Source organism: Fukomys damarensis, unplaced genomic scaffold (genome assembly GCF_012274545.1).
Source record: "Fukomys damarensis isolate Sample0158 unplaced genomic scaffold, DMR_v1.0_HiC HiC_scaffold_27, whole genome shotgun sequence".
NCBI lineage: Eukaryota > Metazoa > Chordata > Mammalia > Rodentia > Bathyergidae > Fukomys > Fukomys damarensis.
This window is the reverse complement of record NW_022900939.1, coordinates 37,036,874-37,061,254: the sequence shown is the minus strand read 5'-3', so window position 1 is coordinate 37,061,254 and position 24,381 is coordinate 37,036,874. Positions and strand designations below refer to the sequence as shown.

Here is a 24,381-nt window from a genome sequence, read left to right as displayed (position 1 = left end):
ACACTGTAACTTTTGCCTTCTACAGAAATTATAATTGCTGGAAACTATGCTTCATTCACAGCATTTCCCTCTCTCCCTTTCCATTCTGAGTAGTCCCAGTGGACTGCGGTTCCTCAGAACTTACACACAGGGACACAGTCCATGCACGCATCCCTAAACCCACACCAGCAAACAGGCATGGCAAAGATAAAGGAAGAAAGATGGTGAATATTCTCCCCAAAGATGTCTTGGGTTATAGTAAAGAAAAGGCAGAAAACAGATACTGGGTGAACATACGGCCCAAGGATACTACCAGAGCCGAGGTTAAGGGAACCACAGACTTGAGAAGGCAGATGAAAATAAAAGATGAAACTGTGCAAAAAGCACAAAAGTATTAACAAAAGCAAAAACCGGTGACAAAAATGTCATAACATACTTGCTAGTACCAGGAAAGACAATCAAAATTCTCAAGCGTTTGAAGCCCACAAAAAATTATATCCAAATACTGCAATGAAATATTTTCATATATAATTTCAAATTACTATTTTCATTATACACCCTAATGATTTCCAGCATTAAGCCAGAAAATTAACCTGCTTTTGAGCAAATATTAACATGGCCATGAGCACATTCAAATTTGAGACTAACTTTAGCAATTTTAAGTCAGTAAAACCAAATTATTTGGTATCACAGTCACATATTAGTAATATGAAAGGCTTATGATCTCACATCTTTTAGCCAGCCACCGCACGAGAACTCTGAGTAACACATGGCACAGCTGACTATGCCCTTCTTGCGTTCCTCTCCTCTGTTGGCTTCCGTGGCAAGAACAGTGCTCCCTAACTTCTTTCCTGCCACACAGGCCTCAAGTTGAAATCCTGATCATTTAAAGCTGGAGCTCCTTAGAGCTTAGACCTAGTCCATCCTTTCTTCCCTTTCGTGTTTTGCTTTCCCATAGTTTAAAAAACAAAAACTTTTGTATACTATGAAGCATGCATTTATCTCCAGGCCAGTGAGCCCCTCTGAGCTTCAGGTGGATAATGTCAATCATTTTTGTTGAGCCTGTCCTCCATGATCACACAACTCAATGTATCCAAAAGGAAATGTGCTCTCTTTCCCTTCTGTCAGCCTTCCTTTCACAAATGAATGGCATCTAGGACTTTGCATTCAGTTGCTAACAGCCAGAAGTAAGCACAGTAATGACATCTACTTCTCTCTGATCCTATGTCAAATCCATAATCAAACCCTGTAGATTCTCCCTCTAATACTTATTTACTGTGGCCTTATTTAAATTGAAGTTCTTCAGACATATTCTGTCTTATAGCTGTACAACACTTAACCAAAGATGGAAATATTCTACCTTTTCCACTGTCCTCATTTGAAGCTTCTTGGCTGATTTTTTTCAGTAGTTATCTGAATTATTTTAAACAACATACTTTTAAAAATGCCGATTTTCCACTCAGGAAGCTTACAACTTTTTTTTTAAATTGTTCCCTCTTCATCTCCTATTTCTCCTTCCCTTAGTCCTCATTCTCTACACACTTGTCACCCTTAATTTTGCTTTGATCATTACTCAATCTCTTCTACATTTTTGCGACTACCTAAAACCATAGACAACCAAGCCATATAGAATACTGTTTATTTTCCTTTTCTGCATATTTTCTACATAGTAACTATCTTATTCATTGACTTAATTTTGTATGCACTTAATTAACCTATAGCCCCAAAACTTAACCAGTTGTCTTAATCTGATCCCAAGATATTCCCATATATTATATATCATATCAGTTTCATTTTTTTTTTAATTCCTGGAATCGTCTGACTTACACTAATCCGGAATGGTTGCCTTCGAGGCCTACTGCTCAGTTGTCATCCTGAAGTCTCTTTTCAGAATCATTCACACTCCTGTGGTCTCTTTAGTGTCCTTCATCTCATGTCTTTTCTCTTGGTTTACTAGTGTATTTTATTGGAGAAGATCATTCTGAGAAAAGGTATACAAAGGTATATTTGGAGACACAATATACCTGAAAATATATTCAAATTACCTTACACTTGACTCATAGTTTGACCAGGGATAAAACTGATTTGCAAATAAATTTCTAGCAAAATATCTGGGAAGGTTCCAATACTCTCAATTCTTCCACTGCTGCTTTTGAAAACTTGAAGTATTTACATCATCCCTGATATGCCGCTTGAGAATTGCAGTTTTTTGTTGTTGTTGCTGTTTTTTACCTCTTCTCTCAACGACATATAGGATTTTTTCTTTGTCTTAGTATTCTGAAAATTCACAGTATTAGCCTAATTCTATTTTCATGAAGGCACTGGGCAGTTGTAGGCTTTCAACCTAGAAATTCAGAACTTTCGCTTTTAGAAAATTTTGAAATTATGTCTTTAATGATTTCCATGGTCCCCTGTTTCTAGAACTTATATATTTAAATATAGTGTACAAATGTAGCTTTAATTTTATTTATATTGCTCCTATATTTTCCTATTAACTAACCTTCCAAACCTTGAACTCATGTTTTCATTATTATAGTCTTTACAGAGGTCTTTTCCCGTACCAGGAATATTAAAAACCCCATTTTCATTTTTATATTTTAAATGTATTTGCATCTCTTCCTGCATTCCAGTTCCTTCATGCTGTTTTCAAGGTCCGATTCTCATTATTAGATTCTTTCTTCAGCAATTTTCCAATCCTTGGTTATATACTTATATTTAAGAGCAAGCACTAAAAGATGACTGGAAGCTTTTGCTTTGTGGAAGGGGCTACTACATTGCAAGACTTAGAAAGGGTGATCTGACTACTCTTGTTTCCTTGAGGAAATCTGGTACTGGTATAAGCATATCTTTCTTCTTGAGATGGTGAATATTTCAACAAAATTCTGGTCGGACATCTTGAAGTTAAAAATCTCATTGTTAATATTATAGTCAAATTAGGTAAGGCAGTTGGGAAAGTACCAACAACCTGTACGTTTATTTAATCGTCATTATTAAAAATATGGCATTATCACCCTCAACTCTGTCTAATTTCCCCAATTAGATGTCATTTTTAAATTTTTTGCTTCCATAAAATAAGTCTCTTTTTATTTTGGTTGTAGGAGGGGGTTTCCCCTGGCATGAGAGGCTCCAAGGTTCTAATATTTCCAAAGCATACTTCTGATTAATCCACATTATTTTGTATTTCAGCAACTGGTCTCAATTCCTTCATCCATAGGAAACAAAAAAACAATTTCTGAGCTGTTGGCAGATTTTACTGTGTCAACTGATTGATTAACAGCTTTATCAAATTCTCTTTTATGGTTCTGTTTTCATAGATCTTCTAAGGCATTTATTAAGTGCTTTCTTGCTTTTCATATTTTATTACTACTATATGGTCTCCTATTTTTCCATGTATGTTTCTGACTTTTATTACTATTGTTTTAATAAGGATAGTTTGTAGAGCTTCATAAATGACTGCTTTCAAGGCAGGGTGGAGTAGGAGAGAGGCATCACAGAGAAGAAACAGCTCATGGCACTGTGGACAGAAGGCAGTGAAGCAGCAAGCAGCAGCATCCTGCTTTCTTTCTTTCTTGTTATTATCCAACTAGGCTATAAGCCTATTTATTAGCACCATCTACACCTACTTTGGAGCTTCCACTATCCACTATCCACATTCTTAATCCCAGGCACACACCTGAATCCATTCACCTTCGAAAAGCCCCAACTATGAGCTCAGGAGGCTTTGGGGGACATCTAGATAACAAGATATAACATTATTTTTTTTTAATCTGAGAAAAAAATGACTCCTTCTAGGTATTAAAATACATCTTGTTTTTAGGAACATATGCTATGTCTACTATCTCAAAAGTTCTCCACTTCCTACTGTTTACCTACTCACTCACCGTCACGCTATTTTAAAGTCACTCCCTGCATTAGGCCTTCCATCTCCCAAAATCTAAAGTAAGTTTCATCTTTTAGTTCCTCGAATTACAGCCTGTTTCTTCTATCATAACTGTTATGCCATTATTTATTTGTTTGTTCTCTTTCTCAGTCACTATATAGATTATTAGCTTCCTTTAGCAGGGACTTGTCTCATTAGTCCACTACAAGTATATCCAGTGTCAGTGGCAGTAGTTAGCATTTAAGAGCAGTCTTGCATTAAATGGCAGCGAACAAAAAAGAACCATAGGAAAATAAGTGGGTTATAGATTAGTCATGATATGTTTGAGGTAAAAATCTTCTACTTCACAATCATTATTTTGTGAATAAATGAGAAACATGGAATGTTTAGTGTCTCATTTCATTGTTTCGAGTTTCACATTTGCTAGCTATGATTTAATGTTCCTCAACATCTATAAATACAATTACTAGAAAAAAACTAAAAAAATAATAGCTGCAAAGTTTCAATTATAATGATTCAAAAATTTAAAAGTATTTTACAAAACTTGTTAAAACAGAGAGGAATATATTTCTCCTACCATGTAATTTATCTTCAATGAGAAACAAGGCTTACAAAGCTCTACATGCAATTATAAAGTTCCCAACAGATGGTTATTTATAGCCAATAAACTAAACAAGGTGTTTCTATATCATACCACAGAACAGAACTTCTTCTTGCTATCTATGATTGTAAATCTTGCCAGAAGATGAATTGTAGCACCTTATCCAAGCAAACTGTAAACAGTCTTCTTATAAAATGCAGAGAGATTTTACTAAGGCTTTTGATTTCCAATTAATATTTTAAAATCCATAAACACAAGTTAGCATGTTTCTTTTCCATTTAGGAAAAAGTATAAAGATAATTTTAAATTTAATTATTATGCCTGGTGTAGTGGCACATGCCTGTAATCCCAGCACTTGCGAGGCTGAGGCAGGAGGATCACTGTGAGTTCAAGACCAGCGTGGGCTACACAGTGAGTTCCAGGTCAGTCTCAACAACACAGTGAGACCCTGTCTCAAAAAAACAAACAAAAATTTAATTATTACAATAAGATACAGTAGAAAGAAAGAAGTATTTATGGCCTATACCTAAGCATTTCCATTACTGGTCAATTAGTTTTCAATGAGTCCTTTAACCTATATGGCCTCAATTTTTTCATGTATGAATTGAAGACAGTAATAATCATTAAACAGACTTTTTGTATGAAAACCCTCCATTTTGTATTAATAAACTCCATATGAAAGTGCTTTACAAACTATACAATATATAGTAAAAGTAGATTGCTCTCAATTTTCTTAGTAAGAAACAGTGAAATGTAGAATATACTTTTAAAGTAAATTGACCAAGTTCTTTTCTGTGTTCTTTCTTCTGTATAAGAACTAAAAGTTAAACCCTGCTTTGAACAGGTAAGAAATGTTTGATTTATACACTGATGCAATGATCAAAAGTAGTGTTAAGATTTTAGTTAATGATAAAATGTTCCAGTAAACGCTAATCAAATTAAACAATATGCAAGGAAATTAGCCTAGAATTAAAAAAAAAAAATTCAGGTCTGCACAATGATAAAAATAGGTTGAGGAGCCTTAACAACCTTAGACTCCACTTATATTTTCCCAGGAATATTCTACAATACAACAAATTGAGTATAACTAAAAAGCTTTTGAGGAGAATTTTAAGAAACTGATGGACATTTTGACAAAAACAAACACTTATAGTGGAAAACCCTTTTGGAATGACTATACAGGAAAACAAGACCAGTGTTACTACTAAAATGTGCCCCAAATTATAGCTGAGAAATGTGTAATGAATGCTGCTACCTGCACAGAATTAAAATAAAAATTCAATATATTTTCCTTGTCAATACAATTATGACATGAATGAATCTGAGGATACCATTAAGGGATGTGCATTGGTTGAAAAAAAAAGATATCTGATCCCATCAACTATATCTTCAGATTCATCCATAATCTTCCTCAAGACGACCTAGATAAAAAAAAAATCTGTGATTCAAATCAAAAGCCAGTCTAGGATGAAATCACCAACTGCAAATGTGACATAATAGCCCTACAGAAAGGGACTAGTGCAAAGCGTAGGTGACAATGAAACACTTAAATCATTTCTGTGATTAAAACAGCCCTGTCAGCTCACCCATTACTGAGAAGCAACAGCTGTGAAAAGATATTTGGTATTTAGCAATGCCAAGGGGTACCCTAATCTGTGACAGACAGAAGCACATCAGTAAGGCCAGGTCAGGTCAGCTGGGTATAAGGTAATTAGCTGATGGCACATAAGTGATTGGGAGTATAGGAAATATGACTTGTCACTTATTTTCATTTTTAAAAAGACCTCTAATAGCTGAGCATAGTAGTGCATGCTTATAAACCCAGCACTTAAGGAAGCTGAGGCAGAACAATTGCAAGTGTGAGTTCCAGTGAGGCAGCTTGGTGAGACCCCAGTTTCAATAAAAAATAAAAAAGGGATAGAGATGTAGCTCAGTTGAGAATGGCCAGGAGTGTGATTCCCAGACCACCAATAACAAAAACAAAACAAAACAACAACAACAAAAAAAGAAAAAATGGAAAAGGAAAAGAAAATAAAAGAAGGAAAAGAAAAAACTTTATTGTGCTGTTATTGCACTGTGACTACACTATACCAGACATAGTGGAGAAAACAGAATGCGGTTACTTTCTCAAGGAGAAAATTAAATATAAGAAGCATTTATTATAGGTACCAAGTATTATGTTGAGCATTTCATTTTTCCTTTGAAAATTCTCAACAGCACTAGATGGCAGTCACATTTCTTAATTCCATTTTACAGAGAGAAAGTTAATGTGTCTAAAAGACTGAACATTTAGTAAATAAATCTTTGAAGATTATGCCTTAAGATACAAACTTGTGTTAAAAAATCTAAAAGTATTTTTTATTTGACATTTTTATTTTTTTAAATGTAGCTATTTACCCCTGTAAGCTTTCCTCTTATTATTTTGTGCTGTAAGCCATACATTTTGATAAATTTTAATTTCATTTTCGTTTGTCTTGAGATACTTTTAAAATTCTCTTTAGGTTTTCTCTGGGCAATATAAAATTTAGTAACTTTAAAAGTATGTTTTTTAGTTTCTACATATTTGTGAATTCTATTTAATTTACTGTTTTTAAATAGTAATTTCAATCCATTTTAGTAAGAAAGGAACTTTGAATTATTTCAGTTTTCTAAAATTATTAAGAAGTGCCCTGTGTCCTAAAACACGATATATTCTGGGAAATATTCTGTGTGTGCTTGTGAAGAATGTTTATTCTTCTGCTGTTGAGTGGAAAGTTCTGTACATGTCAGTTAAAAGCATTTGTGTTATACCGTTGTTCAAATTGGCTGTTTCTTTATTGATTTTCTGTCTGGGTGTTCTATCCATTATCGTAAGTGAAGTGTTGAAGTCCACTAAAAAGGACAAACTAAACTCAAAATTTATAGAAGAAAGGAAGTAATAAAGATTAGAGAAGAAATAAATACAGAACACAAGAACAACAGGTAAAAAAGAACAAGAATATAAGAGTACATTACTTCAAAGAAAGAAATTGGCAAAACCTTAACTAAACTAAGAACACTAACCTTAATTAGAAATAAAATAGGGTATATGACAGGGCTGTCACAGACATAAAATCAATGTTAAGAGACTATTATAAACAATTATATGATGGAAAATTCCATCACCTAGAATAAACAGATTAATTTTTAGAATATAAAACTTACCAAACTGAATGAAGAAACAGAAACCCTGACTAGCCAATAACAAACAAGGAGAGTGAATGAAAACTATCCTCATGAAGAACTTGATGACTTTACAGATGAATTTTTACCAATCACTGCAGGAAGAATACCACCTCTTCTTAAACACTTCCTAAAAGTAGAAGGAGCATTTCTGACCCTGTTTTATGGAACCAGCATCAATTTGTTATCAAATCAGGGAATGATACCATCCAGAAAAGAAAGCTACAGGCAGTATTTCTGATCGCTGAGATGCAAAAATATAGTATAATAAAGTGCAGTATAGCATAGTATAGTAAATATAATAAAATGAAGTATAAGCAAACCAATTTCAAGAACACTTTAAAAGGATGGATCGAAAATCATGATCATGTAGAATTTATCTAAAAGACAGTTAAATACATGGAACTCAATCAAAACGATACAATGTGTTAACAAAAACAAAGGAAAATATATTGTTATCTCAATAGGTACAAGCTTTTGAAAAACTTCAACATCCATTCAAGGGTACAACTGAAAATATGAGAAACTCAAAATATAAATAAAATATGGAAAAAAATAAAAGAGAATAGGGAACAGGGATACAGATCTTTTTCACAAGGCAAGGGGACAACAAGATGGAGGGAGAGGAAGGGGATTAAAAAGAAAGAAATAACACTTGTTATGAACATGTACCACCTCTCCATGATGAATGCAATTATTGTATACTATAAACATGCACATTTTTTCCTTACTGCTCACCATGTAACATAACATAGGTTTGGGGATTATACTATAAAATCTTTGAGGGGATCATTATTCTGCTGACCATACAAACAAAAGATTCACCTGGCAATTTTTTTCACTTCCATAACTAATATATCTAAGAGTTATCTAATGGCTTAAAATAACATGAAATGAAAGGAAAGTTTTCTAAATAATGCAACATAGTATAATATCTATCTATCTATCTATCTATCTATCTATCTATCTATCTATATATGACTTAGCAACATATGTTAAAGTGCAATGATAAAATGAATATTTTCATATTTAATATAATCACTCCATTTTTCAGAGAAAAATTAAAAATTGAAAATATACACTTTAAAAAGCTAAATATAATCAGGGCCATTCTGGTTGTAAGACCAGATAATATCATAATCCTGACAGTATCATAATATCATATGATGGCCTGTAAATATAATTAGGTGGCAATGCAATGCTAAGATTAGTTGACAGTGTTTATAATCACAAAAACAATACAATTTGAGGTCTAAAAGTCTAGGAGAGGTCAGTAATATAAGAAAGCCCAAGACCTCAGTCAAACAAAGGGTTTTAAAGACCTAAAAGATAAACACTCCTGGCCCCACGAAAGTATACAGGATGGTGGTAAAGGTGCCATACTGGTCAGGCAAGTAAAAGCAAGCTGAACCTCAAGTTAAGAGAAAGCTTTTTCCCAGGAGCCCTAGAGGAGGAACTGTGCAGACCCCTGTTGGGCATGTGGTTTTAAGCACACATTAAAAAATGTCACTGCAGATTAATTTCTCCTGTCCCATATTTAGAGTTATTCTAAAGAACGAAGAAAAGATATAAATTTGAGATAACAATTTCTAAATTATTTATTTTTAAAATATAAAGTACCTATAATAGCAAAAAAGCATTTATCTAAATCTGAGAAAGCACCACTGTATTTTCTCCTAAACTTCTTAATAATTTCTACCAAGTGAATACTAAGGAATTATCAAAACAATTCCCAGGACATCTCATATCAGCACTCTATTCTTTAATGCATACAACAACTGAAATTTATAATAGTGATCTAAAGATTGTGAAAGTTATGAAGTTGTTATTGATCATTTTTTTAGAAAACTAAGTTGTAGTCAAAATAATTTTACTACTGAACTTATTGAGGATATGTTTTTGAAAATTTATTGTATGTAAAACCTACACATTAATTATAAAAATGTGTAATCCCTTTATAGAATTTTGAAGTATTCATACAACACCATTTTCTATTTCAGCGTTTAAACATAAGTTCACTGAAGTGAAACCATCAGAATAGCTGAAGATTTTAAGTAATATTATTTAATTAAACCCTTCTAGTCTATAAAAACAAGTTTGTTATGAGTAAATATTTTCTAAACTATGATTTTGTTTTAAAGTATCAAGTGTATGCTCAATAACAATGCAATAATAGGAGTTACACTATCACCTCAGAATATTCTTTAAGGCTATGCTTTTATTTGAGAAATGCTAAAAAGGCTGAATTGTATTTATAAATAGCAAATGTTCACTAATTTTTTTCAGTAAAGAATCAAGATTTATAAACATATCCAGATAATGATGATGATGAAGGGACAGCAATGACACAACTTTGATTTATTTCAAGATGCTTTTGCTGGGGAGGACAAAACAAACAAACTACCAAAAAACCTCCAGAGAGAAAACCATTAAAGTTCACTTATTAATCCTCATAGTAACTGTAAATGTGGTGAATAATTTTATCACCCGACTTTCTCTGGGAACAATGGCCTCTTCCAGGTAGCCATCCATTCACTTTTTCTAGCCATCTGTTGAATTTTCCTTCTCCATTGATCAACTACTTGGCAACAGCTGGCCCAATGGCACATGATATGAAAAATAAACATTGGAGAATTATATGTATCATCACAAGCTCCTATGATCCATTCTCCTACTTTTACAAACTGCTCAAGACTACTCTTGTGTGGGTGTAAGTCCCAGCAAACTCCGAACCTTGTATGAGGAAGACTAAACTAAAAACAAATGTGCATCCTCTGGTGACCACAAAGAATACAAATGCCAGTATCTGCAGGGTTGCAGGTCACACAGAACTAATGTAAAGTAGTTTTAAAAGGAGAAAGCAAAATACATCCAAAGGATTAGGGAATATTTGCTAACTTTGCTGTTATAGATTGGATATCTGCTAGGATTTCAAAGTGTTGCTTAGAAGTTCATGTGTTTTATATTTTATGCAAAAAAAAATGTGTAGTATTATTAGGAAACAAGTTGAGCAATAGATGAGCAAACGAAAATATAATCTTTTATGATCATTACATGGTGTATTTAGCATTGTTATTTTCTATTTTTGATGTGAAAAATTATTTTTTGCATAGAACTCAATTTTCTTTATTAATATCTACTTATATTACATTTTAAAAGTTCATGTGTTCAAATATTAATCTCCAAATTCATGTTAATGGTATTTAAAGGTGGGAGCCTCTCAGAGCAATAGGATTAGATGAGGCCATGGGATGGAGACACTATGAAGGCATTTGTGGTTTTATAAGAAAAGAGAGACAGGCACTAACACCTCTTTCTTAATCTCACCACATGACACCCTCTGTCATATGTTGAGGCAGCAATAAGCACCAAGAAGGGCCTCAAGGATGTCACGAAGATGCTGGTGGTGCTTTAGGACTTCCCAGCTTCCGAAACTGTGAGCCAAGGTAAACAGTGTATTTTCTTTATAAATCAACTTGTCTACAGGATTTTGTTATAGCAATAGAAAACACACCGAGACAATATCTCACATATAAACATTGGGAATTTAGTATTTAATTCCTAATTGTGTCCAGCAAGAAAAGACTGTAGTTTCCTAGACAGAAAATTCAGTGTCACTCACAAATGACAAAACCATAATTAAAAAAACCCTAAAATATTGATCAAATCAGACCTTAACCAAGACAGAAAGAACAAATATAGGTGCAACAAATTAGCTCATGAGATCCAATTTTACCAGGGTCATGAAAATTCAGAATAGAGTCTGTACTGCATGGAGGACAAACAATAAAGATGTAGCCAAAGAAACAAAGTCTGGTGCTTTTACTACAGTCTTTGATATTTTTAGTAATCAATGAAAAAGAACTAGAATGTGAAGGCATTTGGAGTTTTTCAAAGGATCAGATAGTAAAAAGGTAGCAAATTATATGAAAAAGAAACTCTTCACTGTGTCTCAAGAGCCAAACAATGAAACGGCTTCAGATTGACTAAATGTTTCTCGTTCAAAAAGAATCCCTGAGTCAAGTTTTATAAGTAATGTTGCATAAATACGGAAAAAATAAAACAAAACAGAAAAACAGCCTTACACAATGTATTCTGCAGCCTGTTTATTCAATTAATCCACATATACAAAGGGTCTGTGGAGGGTTATGCCATTTGAAAAGCCTTATGGCTCGGAACTGGAACGTGCCCTGTACTCCTGCGTACTATTGTAGGATTGGCTGGCAGCCTGTGGCACTTTTGAGAGGAAGTGGAATGAAGAGTTGACAGGCCCAGTGAAGGACTTTGGGTTTCTGGCAATGTGCTCTTAAAGTGCATACTGGGTCACTCATTCCCTCTCTTTCTGCTTCCTGGTCAACACGAGAGGAAGAGCTCTACTCCACAATGCACTCCCCATCATGAAGTTCTGCCTCACCACAGGCCCAAAGTGATGGATCCAAGAGACCACTGATACAAAACTCTGAAACCATGAACCAAAATAAATTTTGATTTCTTTAAGTTGATTATCTTGGGTATTTTGTCACAGTGACAGAAAGCTGGTTAACACACAAAGGAAAATCCAAACGAGGAAAGAAATTTTTTTGACCTTAAAACATGTGCTACCCAATACCAAAACAAACAAACAAACAAAAAACCAAACAAATTCAATAAAATATAGGCAATTCATTGTGAGGAGCATAACATTAAAAAAAGGTCATAGTTTGGGAAACTTTAAATGTTAACAGTTTTCTGAAAAGTATTAAGGTTTTCTGAGCAACAGTAATTAAACAAAGGCAAGAAAAAACATGAGAGAATAATCCAAGAATGTGGATTAAAAATAAAACAGGGAAAGTAACTCAAAGTAACAAACTTGAAGCAGAGTTCTCTAATGGAGAGAAAAATATCATAGCAATCAGAAGCCAAAAGCAGAGACATAACAGTTAAGAGCTGCTGACAAGGCCAAAGACTCTGAGCCACAAGGCTAAAGGACTACAGTAGGATTATCCAAATGGAACATTTCCTTAAATTACTAACGTCTTATATCACTAATAAGAGAGATGAGATGGGTTACTCACCCGGTTTATGTGGCTTCTTCCTGTAAGAACCTGCAGTAAGGTTTTTTCAAATTCTTCCAACTTCTTAGAACATTTTTTCACAATATGGTTAGAGAGGTTACAATCATCGATCAGTCTTGCTAAAGTTTCAATAGCTTCTGTCCAAAACCGTGAAAAAGGAAGTTTGGGATCACGGTAAAATGTGATCAGGCCATCAAGCATCTGAGAAACAGAATCAGAGATGGTGGAAGAGTCCTTTTCAGCACGGGTTACCGCCAGGCTACCTGATTCAGTCAAGTTCTTTAGTGCAAGAAGATGTTGCAAAAATTTCATGTGAGAAGACAGAGGATTTTCTGGGGAGGCCTGGGCTTTTTTCACAAAAGACAGTGGTGGAAAGGGTGAGGGGTTGCAGCTCTTCACAAAGTGCTGGGGTAACTCTGAAAGTTCTGTTTCCCACTCACTTGATAAATCATACCCAGAATCTTCCATTGGAGTTAATGTACTGTCGGAACTTTTAGGTTCCTGGGAAGATGGGTTTCCTGAAACAGAAAGGAAGAAAGGGTTACCTTTCCTATAATTTAAATTTCTTCATATAAAAACAATACACTGCTTTCTCTCACTTTAAATGCTAAATGGACCATGAAAAATTGTGTTAAACATTTAACAAGTGGTGTAAAAACAGAGTAGAGAAAGAGGTGATACTGGATATACTTGTGAAACAGAGATAGAAGATCAAAATTAAAGTTAGAGAATGGAAAAAGGCAAGCTAATTCCACACATCAAAGGGGCATCAAAGATGCAACAGGACAAAGATAGCATTTTGTAGGTGAGGAGTCACATGGTTGGGAGCCACTTTCACAGAAAGGACAGGGTAAGAGATTAAGACAGAGAAATACGTAGAGGCCAGAAAATAGTAGATCATATAAGACCTATTAAGAACCTCAGAATTTATCCTATCCTGTGTACAGTGAATTTCAAACTTGAAGAACATGAACACTCTGTGAGAAAAAGTACATATACATGTGCATGAAAGCACACATGCACATTTAAAAACACCTATGTGCATTGTGTACATATAAATGCACAGCAACACTACCTTGTGTGTATGTAGTGAACAGTAAACCTAGGAACTGCGGGGGTTCCATTCTTTCCTTGCTAGTCTTGGTATTAAGCTTTACCGTACTCTGGTTCTTCAAATGTGTGAGAGCGTGGAAGACAGCCTCAATAGTCACACCATCAGCAGTACACAAAAGGTAAGAAGGTGATGAGTTTTTTAAATTAAAATTTATTTTATTTTATCCCATTCCTACCATCAAGCCCCCTCCCATCCTTACGTACAAAAGCTTTGTTTCCATTTTTCTTTCTATTTTCACTTTTTTCTAGTCTCTTCCTTTCTTCCCCTCTCCTCCCTCGTTCCTCTTCCCATCTGAACACTTTCTTCCCATTCCCCAACGTCCATTGTACATTTCAGTCCTTTTTTTTCAATTTTGGTTTCTCACATCAGAGAACCAATATGGTAATGTGTGTCCCATTTATTTCACTTAAGAGTATGGTGCCAAGGTCCACCCACTCTTAAGAGTATGGTCTCAAGGTCCGTCCATTTAGAGACAAATGTCTGAAGGACATCCTTCGCTATGGCAGAGTAGTAAAAAATCAATAGCCTTTCTATACACTAATAACAGAATCATGGAGAGCAAAACTAGAGAAACAATCCCTTTCACAATAGTATCCAAAAAAAAAGAAAAACCTAGCAATCAAAGTAACAAAGAAGACTTCAGCATTTTGTACTCTGAAAAAGGAGACTGAAGAGGCTATCAGAAAATGGAAAGATATCCCTTGTTCTTGGATAGGAAGAACCAATATAGAGAAAATGGCCATACTTCCAAAACTGTTACACAGATTCAATGCAATCCCAATCAAAATCCCAACAGTATATCTCATAGAATTAGAAAAAAAAATCCTAAAATTAGTTTGGAACCAGAAGAGACCTAGAATAGCAAAGGCAATTCTGGGCAACAAGGGCAAAGCTGGGGATATCACAATTCCTGACTTTAAATTATACTACAAAGCTACTGTGATTTAAAAAAAAAAAAAGCATGGAAGGTGGGAAGGGGAGGAGTAGGTGGAGGGAGGGTGGGGACAAGGGGAAAAAATGAGAACCAAGACCTGGCATGTAAAGGTACAAGATCCCAGTAATGAATGTAACTGTACTGTCTACCTAGAATGTACCAATAAATTCAATTAAAAAAAAAAAGCATGGTACTGGCAAAAGAACAGACCTGAGGATAAATGGAACAGACTAGAGGACGCAGAAACAACTCCAGACATACTCAACCACCTTATCTTTGACAAAGGAGCCGACCACCTTCACTGGAGGAAAGGTGGTGCTGGAAAAACTGGCTTTCCACATTCCAAAGACTGAAATTAGTTCCATATCTTTCACCGTACACTAACCTAAAATTGAAATGGTTCAACAATCTAGATATTAAAACAGAAACACTATGGGCCGGGAATTTAGCTCAGCAGTTTGGTAGCCTGCCTTGCAAGCGCAAAGACCCGAGTTCAATCCCCGGTACCAAAAAAAAAAAAAAAAAAAAAAAAAACAGAAACACTAAATCTGCTGGAAGAGAGAATAGGCAGAATGCTCAAAGTTACACAAGAGTAGGCAAAGACTTCATGAACAAAACCATGACCACTTGGGAAATACTATAAAGAATCAACAACTGGGACCTCATTTTATTAAAAAGCTTTTGTACAATAACAGTACATCAACAGAGTGAAGAGACAACCCACAATGTTGAAAAAAGTTTTACCAGCTATTCAGACCGAGGTTTTCTTTCTTTTTTTTTTTTTTTTTTTGTACTGGAGATGAAACCCATTACATCCCTGGCCCTTGTTTATTTTTTATTGTGACACAGGGTCTCAGTAAGTTTCCTGGGCTGGACTCAAACTTGTGATCCTCCTGCCTCTGCCTCACAGCCTGAGAGTACCTTAAAGGTATGTCCACTACATCCTGCTTAAATACGGTAGATATTTTTAAATTATTACCACCAACATATGAAAACAAAACTGAAACCAAATGAAAAGTTCTCAGTGAACATTTGAAAGCATGTAGTATGTCTACCAGTATGAGAAATATTTCTGTCGCCAACAGAAGGAATGAAATGTGAAAAGGTGTAAAGTAGGAAAGTTGAAATGGCCTTATTTTCATTTGCTCAAGCATTCTGTTAGCTACAGGAGCAACAAATTTTTTGAAGAGTATAAGATGAAACCACGAGTAATTAATTAAACAGCATCTCTATATTGGTAATATCAGATGAGAAAAATGAACCAAGAAGCTTTTGTGGAAGAGAAAGGGAGCAAATGACCACAGAGATGAACACAAAGTATCAAAACACAATCTGGAAGCCTGCTGGTTGGCTTGATTTAGGCAATGAAATAGTCGTGCAATTAAATACACTCACTAGTTCTGACTTAGACTACTTGGCAGATGATGGTGCTACTCATTGCAATGGTAAAAATACAGAGAGAAAAGCTGGCTAGGGAGAGACTGCAGGTTCAGGTTTGGTCTTCTAAATTATGAAGCATCCAGAGATAATCAAGCAGATATTCTCTGAGAAACTGGCTACATGAGCCTACTAAAGATGGAGAAAGGTCTAAAGTGAAAGTGTATTTTAGGAGCTTATTGTGAAGGTGGGTCTGAAAGAGAAGGAATAGTTTAAGAGGTATACGAATAAAATAAAGATTATGACATGAAAGTCAAAGGCACAGTTTTATAAGGGGAATGGCAAAGAGTAAAGGAGTCAAATACAAAGTATTGAAAAAAATGTATCTTAAAATATAAGCAGCTGGGTGTCTTTGCCCATGCCTGCAGTCCCAACACAGTAGGAGGCTGAAGCAGGAGGATCCCAAGTTGAAGCCCAGACTGGGAAATTTAGTAAGGTAAGTTGAAGACCCTTCCTCAAAATAAGAAAGAAACAGAGACAGAGAGGGAGAGGGAGAGGGAGAGGGAGGGAGGGGGAGGGAGAGGGAGACAGGGAGAAGGACAGGGTGTTGGAGGCAGAGGCAGAGGAATACAGAAAGACAGAGACATGCAGGCAGGAAGGGAAGTAGGCCAGGAACGTAGCATCAAAAAGAAAAAAAGAAGAGAAAACAAGAGAAGAGAATGGATGGGTGCAAAGAAGAAGAGAAGGGACAAGACAGTAAGTGATCAATGATCTTACTTGCCACAGCTTTGGACAGGCCGGCAGTTTGGTGAAGAGAGAAGAGAAAGCATTTCACTGAAGAGTGAAGTGGGGAAGACAGTTAAAGAACGGACTGCCCTTCTGAAGGAACAAGGGCAGTAACTGCAGACAAGTTTTACTTAAGTTGGGAGAACATTTGATATTAGAGTTGACTGAGAAAAACAGTGGAGAAGCATAGGCTGGAGATGTTGAAGAAAATAAGAAGGGCAGATAGGGCATAGTCCGGAAGAAGGTAGGAGAGCAGTCAAGGCTTAGTAGGACGGCTGGAGGAAGAGGGTGAGAATACTCAGGGAAGCAGAGAGCTACCACGGGCACACAGAAGGCTAAAGGAGATCCTACCGGCTGTCACCTTTCCTTGAAGATGGAGACAGGAAGACATTTGCTAAATAGGGGCTGTGAAGAAAGGCAAAGGGACATCTTCTACCTTTGATATTATTTAGTTGGTAGATTTATCTAATTTATTGCTCTTTTGTCTTTCCATATTAGAAACTGATGAGATAGAAACAGCACTCATATTCATTCAACAGGTGCCTACTACAACCACTACAAGTGTGCAGATATGTGCTCGCTATTTATCATCATGATACCTAAATTCCAAGTCCAGGGAGATAATTCAGGAAGTTCAGAAATGTGGTGGTACCCAGAATAATGATCTATATGCAAAGCTTTTAACTGCATTTGGCTATTTCTGTAATAAAAAAGCTAGACGATCTCGTCATTTTCAGCAAACACATTCTATGGACAAAGATAAACATTTGAAATGACTTCTCAAAACATACATTAAAAATAAATGTAACTAGAGAGTGTGGCTACTGTAATTATTCAAGTAAATTATAGTTTTATTTCACGAGAGCTAAATGGCTCTCCATAAAGAAAATAAACAATTTCATTAATCTACTCAAATTTCCATCATGGTCAGCCAAACTTGGTGATAATTTCTAAGAAGATTAATGAAATGAATGTTACCAACTAATAAGCAAAAGGCTGATTTGTGCTTTCTCCTCATTGCTTACTGGCATCCCTTTGGCAAGCCACAACCACTCCATGACATCTCCTTCACCCACATCAAATACAAATTGGCAAGAAGTAACTCTACCCGCACATGGGAAAGAATTTACAAAGCCGACTTCTCTTTTTTCTGGCTGCTTTATTACTGCACCCTCATGACAGTGCCACGAGGGAAGGCATTCAAGATGCTACTACAGAAAAACACACGAAGAGCAGTCTTTTCTCAGTGCCCCAAGGAATCTACCAACTCCACGAAAGAGGGCCATGTAAATTGTATACCATACAGGCCCAGTTTTGCATTCTCAATACCAGTGAAGGAATTATATTCATACTTAATTTTACAAATTAAGTTTAATGAATTACAAATTAGTTTATTGAATAATTTGACTGATGTATGTTTTTAGGATCCCTAACTGATTCAGAATGTGGGCCCTGCCTGATTAAGAGATCTAAGAAAAAAGCCACGCAGCAAGCAGGTGAGACCAATTTCTTCAGTTCCATGTTCAATCACCTTTGAACTACAGCAGCAAAGAGTCCCTGTGCTCCTCGTTACAGAACTCATGGATTTATTTATGCTTTTCGCTTGTTTACGAGCTCCTGAGGGCACAGGTTATGTCTCTCACTGCTTCAGTCCTGTCGCCACGTTAGAAGACACCACCTGTGGAAGAAAAACCTTATCCTGAGCAATACTGAGTGCTGCACCCTGCTGCTGTATCTGACAGATCCTATCTGCTCTCATCCTTACCTTGAACCATGAGCCAAGATCAGCTCTTTGGCAGTTACACCAAACCCCAGACTGGGAGTTACACTACCAGACTAAAGAGATCAAATTAAATAGATACGGAAGGAAGTAGATTAAACAGAAAGTATGTTGATTATAGCTGTTACTTAAAATGTCTCAAAGAACAACAGCTAGCAGAAGAGAAAACTAGCTAACAGTTCTATAGAAATAACTCACAAAGGTTTTTTCATGATAGCTCTCCCTCTTGGGACCAATAACCAATTTACTTCCTCTCTATCTGTTCTCAATATTGAACATTTTGGTGCCTACAATGTACACTGCATTCGTTTATGCTGCTGGAAACCACTCAATGCATACTAAAATAAATAATAGTAGACAAGTATGACTTTCGTATACGTCTTCATCTAAAAAACACAGAAAAAAACCCAGCTTCTTAGGATTAAACACTTTAAGTGATACTATTAATGGATTACAACTGAGAATAGTTATAAGAAATATCTTTATTTTAAAGACAATACTTAAAATGTCCATCCTTGGTAGAGTAAAATATAGTATGAAAATGGACGGTAATACACCTCTACTCTTTCAAGTCAGTCTTTCATAATTACAACCAGAGTCTACTTATTTGATTAGATCTGTTTTCAACACAGTTCTCAAAGCATGACTAACAAAGCATTATGCCCAAAGAACAGAAAAAAAAAATCAAAGCCGTGACTACAGCTCTATGTAATTTCTGATTTTCCAAGACTAAGAAGGAAAACGAGGCTTCTCTTTTAACTTATTAGTGCACTGAAGTGCCTGAATGATGCAGTATCTTTCCAACTTAGTGTTTATGACCTACCTGTTTGTTTGTTGGATTTAATCGAGATAAAATACACACCTATTGATCAAGCAGTTTGACTCACATTACGTGCTCAATGAATATTACCTACTCTTACTAAATACATAAATGAGAAATCTATTTTAAAGAGTGAAATTATATAGCACATGGAATTAGACATTAAAAGCTATTAAAAAAAACTACAGATTGTGTGTATCACAGATTATGTCCCTTTGAATAACATGAAATTTCTATTGCATTTTGCTGAGCCCTGATCTCTTTAAATTTCCTATAGATTTTAATTTCACCTTAAACCCACTTAGCATTTACCCGTTCACAGTAGATCTCAATAAAATAGAGCTAGTTCCCGTCCGTCATCCACACTGCCCTAGAAATGCCTAGCCCTGGGTCAAGCGTAGATGTATTTTAAAGGGCATTCACGAATATTTATAGCTCCCTAATTCTTGTTGCCTTTTCTCACCTTTTTCTGCACTCCCTACTTCACCCATCATAGTAGACCTACAGATTCAAGTGCTTAAAGGGAGTCTTTTTCTTCATTCTCCGCAAGGCCTGTGAACTTTGTTTATGAAATGGAACAAATCATTTTCATGCACTGTTTATACAATTTATATCAGTCTTATATGTTGTCTATTTCACTTGATGTCATTGCAAAAATGGTTTATTTGGTTAGCTTATGAATAAGGCAGCTGGCTAGGGAAAGGATTTGAGAGAAAGTTAAGTGATCAGCCATATCAATAAAAGTTTAAAGATGTAGTGACCTGGGAATTGTGGACCAAGAAAAACTTTCTCAGGCAGCCCCTCCCTAGTAAAGGGACCTGTAGCTCCTCCCTCCTAAGCTTCTGAATTTTGAGGAACTTAAGATGCAAAATAATCAATCATTTTCTAAAATCCAATTTTCCTTTAAAATATACACCCTGAGTAACTGGGTTAAAAAGCTGTGTTCTGATTGGTCATTTTAAATTCACAGGGCCACCTGCAATAGGCAACCATGAACAACTGATCAGTGCCAGTGCTATGCTCATCCATACAAAGCTCTGGACTGAGGGGCCATGTGGACATTCCACTTTTCATATTCACCCACGGGATAAACCGTTTTACCAGTAAAAACTCACCTCAATTCCGCCTTTTGGTTTGTGACTTTGTACTTTGATTTTCATGAAACTACAAGCTTGGTTCCTACAGAATGAACTGTTTCAGCATCATTACGCACCCATCACTAGGCCAAAGATCACCCTTGGATGGTTTTTCCCTTCTACCCTCTACATACAGTAAAACAGCGTGTTACACAATCCTACCTTCTGCACACATATTAACTTTCTTCAAAGAAGCAGAACACATATGTCCTGCCCCCATTGTGTGTGTGTGTGTGTGTCCATGTGTGTGGGGGTCACGAGCACCGTTACAGGGGATGATCAGTCTCAAGGTTTGTAGTAGGCAAGCTGGAAAATGGAAAAACAGTAGGTTTAAGACCCAGGATGAACTGATGTTTCAGACTGACTCTGAGGGCTGGGAAAAACCTTTGCTTCACCTCCAGGTAGGCAGGAAGGAAGAGGTGTCTCTTACTGGAAGAAATATAGTTTTTTGGGCTGGGGATTTAGCTCAGTGGTTCTGCTGCCTGCTTTGCAAGTAGAAGGTACTGAGTTCAATCCCGGGCACAAAAAAAAAAGATAATATTTTAGTTCTATTCCAGGTTTTAACTGACCGAGGCTAACTTGCATTAGGGAGGACAGCCCAATCTTATTTATTCAGCCTACTCTTTCACACAGTCTTATCTAGAAACACAGCACACGGAATGATATCTGGCCAAATTTCTGAGTGACACATGGCTTAGTAAAATTGCCACACAAATTTGAATCTGTCTTTCCCTAGTCCCTTCCTCCTGTAGTTCATACGATCACCCCGGGCTGAACCAATTCATGCAATAATGTGCTCAGCTTGATGAGCTACCTGCCTGTGGTTCTATCCTCCTCTAGGGCACATTCTGCTAAAACGCTACTTTGATTCCAGGACTTCTGTTGTTAATTCTTCCAGGGGGTTTTCTTACATTAGAGACCAGGGTCCTCCAACTCCTGATGTAAGAGGCGAAAAGGGTCTCACTGTGTGGCCCACAGCTTATCTTCAACCTCATCCCTATTGTTATGCAACAAATATTAAAAGCTTACAGTTCACTGCAGCACACCCCAGTATTCTACACAATATGTATTTGTACAAGTTGCTCCCCCTGTTAGGTGTATTTTTCTACTCTAACCCAGGAATGTATTTATTCTGTTTCAAAACCTCATGAAATCTTCCCTGCTCTCTAAGATTGACAAACAAAACAAAACAAAACAAAAAACACTGCATGGCCTATTTTGTACTTATACTTACTTCAATTATCCAGTTCTGGATGTATTAGGACTTCCTTCTGAAAAGGACAGATTGGTGAGGGCAATTTATTTATATGAGTGTTTCTACTGCTAGTTGGTGATCTGAATACTTGTTGAAAAAATACATGTGTATATATAAATGGTGAAACCAAATAACATTTTAAATACTCTCAAAAGTCACCATAGGCATACATATCTGTCATTACTATGATTTCCTAGCATTAATAATTACTCACATGAACTGATGCATTGAAAAATATAAAAAATGTTTATGCCACCTAGTGGTCAAACCAAAAATGGTATTTTAAAAAACATCATAATTCATTTTTGAAATGACAGTGTTTCATTTAAAAGCAATTGCTTGACTTCTGTCTCTAGAAGCACCATTTTAGCACCTTTCAAAGTGTGTTTGAGGAATTTTAACAAATAAAAGGACTGAACAGAGTTCAATCCCACCCTAGCAATCTGGATTACCATTCTAACTTTGACTATGCCAAGACACAATAGTATCTAATGTATAAAGATTAAAGTGAGTGGAATGATCTGTCATGGCTGGATCGTCCTCCCTGCACTATTTTCACAAAAGAAAGCAGGGCTTTTATGGATCAGCTTTGTCCTAGAATACGGAGACCACACTTCTTGCTGTATGCAGGCACTCAAACTCTGGCCTTTCCTTAGCACCCCAACAGGGACCTTCCTCCTTATTCCACCAGTGGCTTCTCCCACTGCATAGGAGTTTGGGACAAGAGTAAACTTTTCTAGGCCTCACACCCCGTGACTCATGCCTTCAACCAGGTCCCACCTCTTAAGAGCATGTTAGGCTCCTGAACTCATCGATGGATGGATGCACAGGCAAGTACAGCGCCTCCAGGACCCAATCAACCTCCAAACACGAGACTTTTGGGGGACACTTTAGATCTAAATTGTAACACCCCTATGTACCCGGACATACTCATCTTTCCTATAACCTCAAAAAATTCCCTTTGGCCAACAGCCTTTAATTCTGCATTTCCAATCTCAACCTACTCAAAAGCTCAAATCAGGAGGTGGATATCTCTCCCCACCCCCGCAGTGTCTCTCTCTTCCTCCTTCCCTCCCTCCCCTTTTGGGTTTGTGTTTGCGTGTGTGTGCCTGTGTATGCATAGTTGTAATACAGAATAGCGATATTCATTCTGAGGAAGTGGTACAGGCATATCACATATTTTGATTATTTTCTATCCCTTCATCTTCTTTTCCCTTTCTTCCCCCTTCCTCTGGTACCCTTTGTCATCTCCAAGTGTCTATCTTATAATTTCCTCTTTTGTTTTATTCATTTAATTATTTACAAGTCATTATTTTCAGTACTAGATTTTCAACCTGGAGCCTCACACGTACTAGGCAAGTGCTCCACCACTGAGACACACCCCCAGCTCTAAACTGCTAGCTTCCTTTGTTGGTTATTGTTTCAACATTATTGACCTCAGACCCTGGAATTTCCTATGTCCAGAACAAACTATTCATTGCTTTCACTTAGACCTGGCACAGTTTCCTGGTAACACTGCTATGCTCTTCAGTCTCCAAGGTTTGAAGGTTGATAATCAACTTCAACTTAATCCCTGCCTTCCATTTACTGAACAATCATGCTTGCCTTGCCCCAATCTTTGTTCCTGAAGTCACTGTTTGTTCCCATTGCAGAGTTTTCCTTTGCTTTGAATGTTCTCTGTGTATGAAATGCTTTTCCCCCCTCAAGCACAGGTTTCTTAGGGCTGGCTCCTGCTGTGATTGAAGCATCTCTTTGGATATTACTTCTATAGAAAGGCCTTCCCTGGCCACCCAATCTAAAGAAGCCACCAGAACAGTCTGTGTAGCATCACCCTGTTATAATTCTCCACGTATCCCTTATCATTGTGTGTTTATCTCCTACCGGTATATTTTGTCCTTGCCGTCAGGCATATGTATTCCAAGAAAGACATTAACTTCTTGTTCACTGCCATATCCCTGAGCATGTAAAATTGAGTAAGAGCTCAATGATATTTACTCAATGAATCAAAACGTTTTCATATCACACCTTCTTAAAAATATTGTGCCGAAGTAGTTACATTTAAAAAGACCTGATCTATAACAGTAATATTCCTGTCTCCTATCCAATTACTCTGCCTAAAAAACCATATTCCGCATCTCTTAAAAAGGAATAGCAATGGAAAACATACTGCCTGGAACAGGTGTAGCACACTCCCAATAAATTTTAGTTTCCCTTCTATTTTCCTGTTGGAAAATTCCCAAATATTCTTCACTGCCAATAGAATAAGGCATATTTTTTTCTGGCTTTCCCATGTTTTCTTTTGGGTTTTTTGGTACCGGGGATTGAACTCGGGTCCTTGTTCTTGCAAGGCAGGTCACCAAACTGCTGAGCTAAATCCCCGGTCTTTCCCATGTTGTCTTAACAGGCTCAGTCACTGTTTTCCGTCTTATTTTCCAGAACACTCCTTCATGCACTGTATGTCTGA

General features: G+C 36.4%; 1 protein-coding gene across 1 annotated transcript in view; it reads right to left on the bottom strand.

Annotated features, from left to right (window-relative positions):
- Mei4 (meiotic double-stranded break formation protein 4) overlaps window positions 1-24,381 on the bottom strand; it is a 161,612-nt gene that overhangs the window by 77,587 nt on the left and 59,644 nt on the right. The window contains exon 3 of the mRNA XM_010617916.1: window positions 12,716-13,233. Coding sequence (XP_010616218.1) covers window positions 12,716-13,233 — 518 coding nt within the window. The remainder of the gene's footprint in view (window positions 1-12,715; window positions 13,234-24,381) is intronic.